The sequence below is a fragment of the Lepisosteus platostomus genome, chromosome 9 (assembly GCF_059453375.1).
Source record: "Lepisosteus platostomus isolate fLepPlt1 chromosome 9, fLepPlt1.hap1, whole genome shotgun sequence".
In the NCBI taxonomy this organism is placed as follows: domain Eukaryota; kingdom Metazoa; phylum Chordata; class Actinopteri; order Semionotiformes; family Lepisosteidae; genus Lepisosteus; species Lepisosteus platostomus.
Genome location: NC_142619.1, coordinates 1,126,740 through 1,132,739, shown reverse-complemented (window position 1 = coordinate 1,132,739; position 6,000 = coordinate 1,126,740). Strand labels below are relative to the sequence as shown.

The window sequence follows — 6,000 nt, the reverse complement described above, 5'->3', positions numbered from 1 at the left end:
CCCTGCCCCCTGAACACCGACCCAGTGCTCAAGGCCAGAGCGACGCTAACCCTGGCCCCTGACCACCGACCCAGTGCTCAAGGCCCGAGCGACGCTAACCCTGCCCCCTGAACACCGACCCAGTGCTCAAGGCCAGAGCGACGCTAACCCTGCCCCCTGACCACCGACCCAGTGCTCAAGGCCAGAGCGACGCTAACCCTGCCCCCTGACCACTGACCCAGTGCTCAAGGCCAGATCTACACTAACCCTGGCCCCTGCACACCGACCCAGTGCTCAAGGCCAGAGCGACGCTAACCCTGCCCCCTGACCACCGACCCAGTGCTCAAGGCCCGAGCGACGCTAACCCTGCCCCCTGAACACCGACACAGTGCTCAAGGCCAGAGCGACGCTAACCCTGCCCCCTGCACACTGATCCAGTGCTCAAGGCCAGAGCGACGCTAACCCTGCCCCCTGAACACCGACCCAGTGCTCAAAGCCAGAGCGACGCTAACCCTGCCCCCTGAACACCGACCCAGTGCTCAAGGCCCGAGCGACGCTAACCCTGGCCCCTGCACACCGACCCAGTGCTCAAGGCCAGAGCGACGCTAACCCTGCCCCCTGAACACCGACCCAGTGCTCAAGGCCAGAGCGACGCTAACCCTGGCCCCTGAACACCGACCCAGTGCTCAAGGCCAGAGCGACGCTAACCCTGGCCCCTGAACACCGACCCAGTGCTCAAGGCCAGAGCGACGCTAACCCTGGCCCCTGAACACCGACTCAGTGCTCAAGGCCAGAGCGACGCTAACCCTGGCCCCTGAACACCGACCCAGTGCTCAAGGCCAGAGCGACGCTAACCCTGGCCCCTGAACACCGACCCAGTGCTCAAGGCCAGAGCGACGCTAACCCTGGCCCCTGAACACCGACCCAGTGCTCAAGGCCAGAGCGACGCTAACCCTGCCCCCTGAACACCGACCCAGTGCTCAAGGCTAGAGCGACGCTAACCCTGCCCGCTGAACACCGACCCAGTGCTCAAGGCCCGAGCTACACTGGAGCTGCTTCAGGATGAGCAAGCTCCTTGAGGTGCCCTGTCACAGTGCAGGCCTGAGCCCCGCCGAGTCAGCGGAGAGACGGAGAACCACAGTCCCGACACGAAGCCCCTGCAGCTGGTGTGCAGAGCTGTAGCTTCAGCTGCAGCCTGAGGTTCCTTCCACCTCCACAACCGGCCCCCTTCAGTTTCGGCTGCAATTTACTTAGAGGCCCGCAGTTCTCAGAACAGCTTGACAAAAATGAGGAGGCATCCTTGTGTACAGACACCAGAGAAAAGGTACAAACACCCCGAGCTTCTCTGTCCCCCAGTGGTGAGGCATTGGGGGTACCACTGAGAAACCCAGCACACTGTGTATTAATATACAATACTATCCACAGTGTCAGTGCACCTCTCTGTACACTCCCTGACTTACTGGCGCTAGGGTGATATGCATGAACCCCACAGTGTCACAGTGCATTTCAGGGTGATATGCATGAACCCCACAGTGTCACAGAGGAGCTCAGGGTGTCTGTATATGATCCTGTAACCCACAGCTCCAGCCCAGTGTGATCAGACAGCACACAGCAGGAATGACAGATGTCTGAACTCAGTCTGGATCTTCAGCAAAGGACCTGCAGTACACACCCTGACTGACCGACTGCACCCCTGTTCTTCCCAGAACCCCCAACAAATCAGACAGCAGCAGCAGGCTCAGCTCAGCTCTTTATTAGCTCTTGTGCACAGCTCCCGTCTCAGACACACGAGCCCCAGCAGCTCAGGACAGGGCACCCCTGGGTGGTCTAGCTGCTGCCCCCCTCCAGGGTGTGCTTGTCGAACAGGTACTCGGCCAGGCCGTTGGAGGGCGCCCCCATCTTCTTCAGGTTGGTGATGTGGTCTCCCAGCTGCTTGATGGCCTTCACCTGCTCGTCCAGGTAGTGGGTCTCCAAGAAGTCACACAGCTGGACAGAGAGAGAGAGAGAGAGGAGGGGGTGAGCAGGACTGACCCAGCCCACTGGACACTGGCTCCTGACCACACCCACCCAGAGAGGAGCAGGACACTCACATGGGGGTCCACCTTGTCGGAGGCCAGCTTGTGCAGCTCCAGCAGGGCCTGGTTGACCTTCTTCTCCAGCTCCAGGGCAGCCTGCATGGCCTCCAGGCCACTGCCCCACTCGTCCCGCTCCGGCTTCTGCGCAGAGAGAGGGGGGTCAATACAGACACTGACGGAGGACAGGAGCTCCTGCTGGTCTGGACTGTCAGCTGTCCCTGAGTGGGGAGCACAAGCGCCCCCTGCTGGACGAATCAGACTGGATTCTACACTACAGTGCCTAAATAATTACCAACATGACCCAGGAGATGATCAATACCCATTTCCAAATCTTAGATCCTTGTTACTTTACAAGAGGGCTAGATTAGGACTTGCAAGAGCCAGCGTCTGAATGCATGGGCAGTGGGCAGCTGGGCTCACTAGCGCCCCCTGTGGTGCAGTGGCAGTACTGCAGGACTCTAACCTTGATGTTCTCCAGGATGACGCGGCCGCCCCTCTTGTTCTGGAAGGCCATCAGCTTCTCCCCGTGCTCCCTCTCCTCCTCGCTGTTCTCCTTGAAGAACTTGTAGAAGCCCTTCAGGGCTACATCGTCACGGTCGAAGAAGTAAGCCTGGGAGAGAGGGAGACAGAGACATTGATACACAGAGGGGCCACAGACACCAGACTCTGGAGCAATATTTCTCATAAGAACAGCATGAAAGTCAACTGGGGGAGCTGAATGCCCTCCTATCCGCATCAAGGCAGCGATGGCATCATCCTCAATATGGCTGGGTAGCCTGTTCCAGACTCCCACAACCCTTTGTGTAAAGACAATGCCCATCACTATGGTTTCCACAGTGCTTCCAGTGTCCTGCCCATTCTGAGGCGATGCACAGGATCGGGTCCTCTTGTAGTCCTCTCTTGAGAAGAGAGGCTCCGCTCCTCCAGCCCATCAGTGTGGGACACCCCTTTAAACAACTCGATATTTCTGTGTGCCGATTCAAGAACAGAAAGCTTCTTGGAACATGGCAATACTGAAATATGTGATGAGGATATTCACAAAGCATTGCTGTATCCCACATGAACACAACACGCCTCCATTTCAGCGCCCCAGGTCCCTGCAGTGGGATCTGCAGCAGTTCGCATTTTCTTTGGAATTCCAGCACATCTCGAGGAGAGGAAAGTGTTGTCAAACTCCTCAATCTTCAACCCTTCTCCACCCAAAGGTGGAGAGAGTTTGCGGCCATCATCCAACTGGATGCTTGGACTGGTCACTTAACTTCTGAAATCTTTCACAGTTTCTTCACAGCCTCTACAGGGGTCACTAATCCTTCGCTTAGGCTGGATTCACTAGCTCACCAACCTAAATCACTGACCTGCCCCTGGAAGCACAGGGAGACCCCTGCAGTACCCCAGAAACTGCCTCACTGATGTACTGAAGTACCGGGGTCCTGGGACAGAGCCCTGCAGTACCCCAGAAACTGCCTCACTGATGTACTGAAGTACTGGGGTCCAGGGACAGAGCCCTGCAGTACCCCAGAAACTGCCCCACTGATGTACTGAAGTACCGGGGTCCTGGGACAGAGCCCTGCAGTACCCCAGAAACTGGCTCACTGATGTACTGAAGTACTGGGGTCCTGGGACAGAGCCCTGCAGTACCCCAGAAACTGCCTCACTGATGTACTGAAGTACTGGGGTCCAGGGACAGAGCCCTGCAGTACCCCAGAAACTGCCCCACTGATGTACTGAAGTACCGGGGTCCTGGGACAGAGCCCTGCAGTACCCCAGAAACTGCCTCACTGATGTACTGAAGTACTGGGGTCCTGGGACAGAGCCCTGCAGTACCCCAGAAACTGCCTCACTGATCCAGTGAGGAAGAGCAGGGTTGTCCTCATACAGAGCCACACTCCACTGCATGCCTACCATCATCGTTTGGAAGTGAACTGCATCAGACATCTTCTGAAACTTTTAAGAAAACACTCAGTTTTGCATTACAGTCACTGCTTATTAAAGGACCACCAGCACTGCTTAGTATGGATGGAGAAGATCTTTCCGACTTTCCCCTCCTCACAATCCATTTCTAAACAGACCCCTCGAGTTCAGTTCTAGATCACCCCCTCAGCCTTACTTGTAATGGAACTCAGAAGTACTAATTAATAACCCGAAGCTACACACATAAAGAGGTCGAGAAGTGAGCCCTTCTCCAGCCAGTCCGGGTCAGGTGGTGCTTGAGGGGAGGGCCACGGGGAAGACACTCACCACGGACAGGTAGTTGTAGGAGGAGTAAAACTTCATGTTGATCAGCCGGTTCACGGTCAGCTCGCACTCCCGGTGGTAGTTATGGCGGACCTGAGACTCCATCTCCGGCGCTCACGGCAGGCTGGTCAACGGAAATACAAAAAACAACCGGGATAAAACAGAAACGTAACAAAACCAGCGATCGGGTTACAAAACAAAATTTACGGAGAAGCCCAGACCGATCACTGTCAAAGCAAACACGCCATCCGAGAGTCTGCCTGCAGACGGCCGCATTTATACTCCGGAGTGCGATGGGCGTGGTCGACGACCCCGCGGACCCGTTTCAGCCAATGGGTGACCTGAATAGAAGAGCGAGCGGGGAGGGGAGGGCAAAGGGGTGGGGCTTGGTTCCGGAAACCTGGGCTACGGGAGGGAACGAGAGAAAGGGGGTGACGTCACCTTGTTTATGAACTTGCAGTATTAATAATAGTAATAATAATAATAATAATTGCTTACACTTATATAGCCCTTTTCTGGACACTCCACTCAAAACGTTTTACACGTAATGGGGATCCCCTCCACCACCACCAGTATGCAGCATATTAGTACAAGTGAGTTTGCTGTTCCGTGCGGTACAGTGCTGTCTGGATTTAGCGATAAATGTAGAACTAGCTCACCTTAGATTAAATTATTGCTTTCAAATTCCACAGAAATTATATCACCGTCTATATAAATCATACCCCCGTCTTTGTACTTTCGAATATGTAAAGTACGTTTGAACACAATATAATTAATACGTGATAATAATATATGTGTACAGAGCGTACTTATACGTGTCATTCAGAGGTGTGGCTCCTAGCACAACACAGTATTTTGAAATATGTAACTTGAGGATCTGGAAATGACATGTCTGTCAATTTCTATCAATTTCTTTACAGCGCATTTCTATTTTAAAACTTACCTCGCCGCTACAGCATGGCTGAGCTGCTTGTTCCACACCCCCGCCACGCTTGGTGTAAAGAAGCAGGACTAGTAGTGGTGGCAGTAGTAATAAAAATAAAATTAAATTGGAAAACTTCTGCTTCACTGTAAAACAAACTAAAAGAGCCGTCAGGGGGTTTCAAAACAATAACTAAGGAGGAAACTGGATAAAAAAAGCTGAGCTCAGAGAGTTTATAGTGCTGGAACTGGATAGGCCTGTAGGTAGAGAGGGGTTTGAGGATCTTTAAGCCAACAGCTGCAGCTCCCTGCAGCTCCCAGCTCACAGCCCCACTGGAGCCCAGCAGTGTGGGCCTGGCCAGTACCTGGAGGAGAGACTCCTGGGAGAGCTGAGGCTGCTGCTGGGAGAGGTGTTAGTGGGGCCAGCAGGGGGCGCTCACCGTGCGGTCTGTGTGGGTCCTAATGCCCCAGTACAGTGACGGGGACACTATACTGTAAACAGGCGCTGTCCTTCAGATGAGACGTAAAACCGAGGTCCTGACTCTCTGTGGTCATGAACAATCCCAGGGTGCCTCTCGACAAGAGTAGGGGTGTCACCCCAGTGTCCTGGTCAAACCCCCCCCTGGCCTTTACCCCTCATGGCCTCCTAATAACCCCCCTCTCTGAACTGGCTCCATCCCTCTGCTCTCCTCCCACTGAGAGCTGGTGTGTGTGAGAGGACTGGAGCATCATCCAGGTGGGGGTGCAGGGGATCCCCATGAGCTGTACAGCGCTCTGAGTGGGGTGTGCG

The 6,000-nt window shown here is 54.8% G+C and overlaps 1 protein-coding gene across 1 annotated transcript; it reads right to left on the bottom strand.

The window, feature by feature from the left end:
* Window positions 1-1,717: 1,717 nt before the first annotated feature.
* On the bottom strand, window positions 1,718-4,409 carry LOC148654277 (ferritin, middle subunit-like). Its single transcript, XM_088646415.1, has 4 exons — window positions 4,293-4,409; window positions 2,518-2,664; window positions 2,070-2,195; window positions 1,718-1,965 (listed from the first exon to the last, which is right to left on the bottom strand). Exons 1-4 carry the CDS (start codon window positions 4,392-4,394, stop codon window positions 1,807-1,809), a joined length of 534 nt encoding a protein of 177 aa, XP_088502541.1. The 5' UTR covers window positions 4,395-4,409; the 3' UTR covers window positions 1,718-1,806.
* Between the last annotated feature and the right edge of the window lie 1,591 nt (window positions 4,410-6,000).

Excerpts from the sequence above, each read along its gene's own strand:
- LOC148654277 (XM_088646415.1), bottom strand. The coding sequence starts at position 4,394 with ATGGAGTCTCAGGTCCGCCATAACTACCACCGGGAGTGCGAGCTGACC. Across the intron at positions 2,196-2,517 it reads TCATCCTGGAGAACATCAAG|AAGCCGGAGCGGGACGAGTG; the intron begins GTTAGAGTCCTG and ends CTCTCTGCGCAG. Across the intron at positions 1,966-2,069 it reads CCGACAAGGTGGACCCCCAT|CTGTGTGACTTCTTGGAGAC; the intron begins GTGAGTGTCCTG and ends CTCTCTGTCCAG.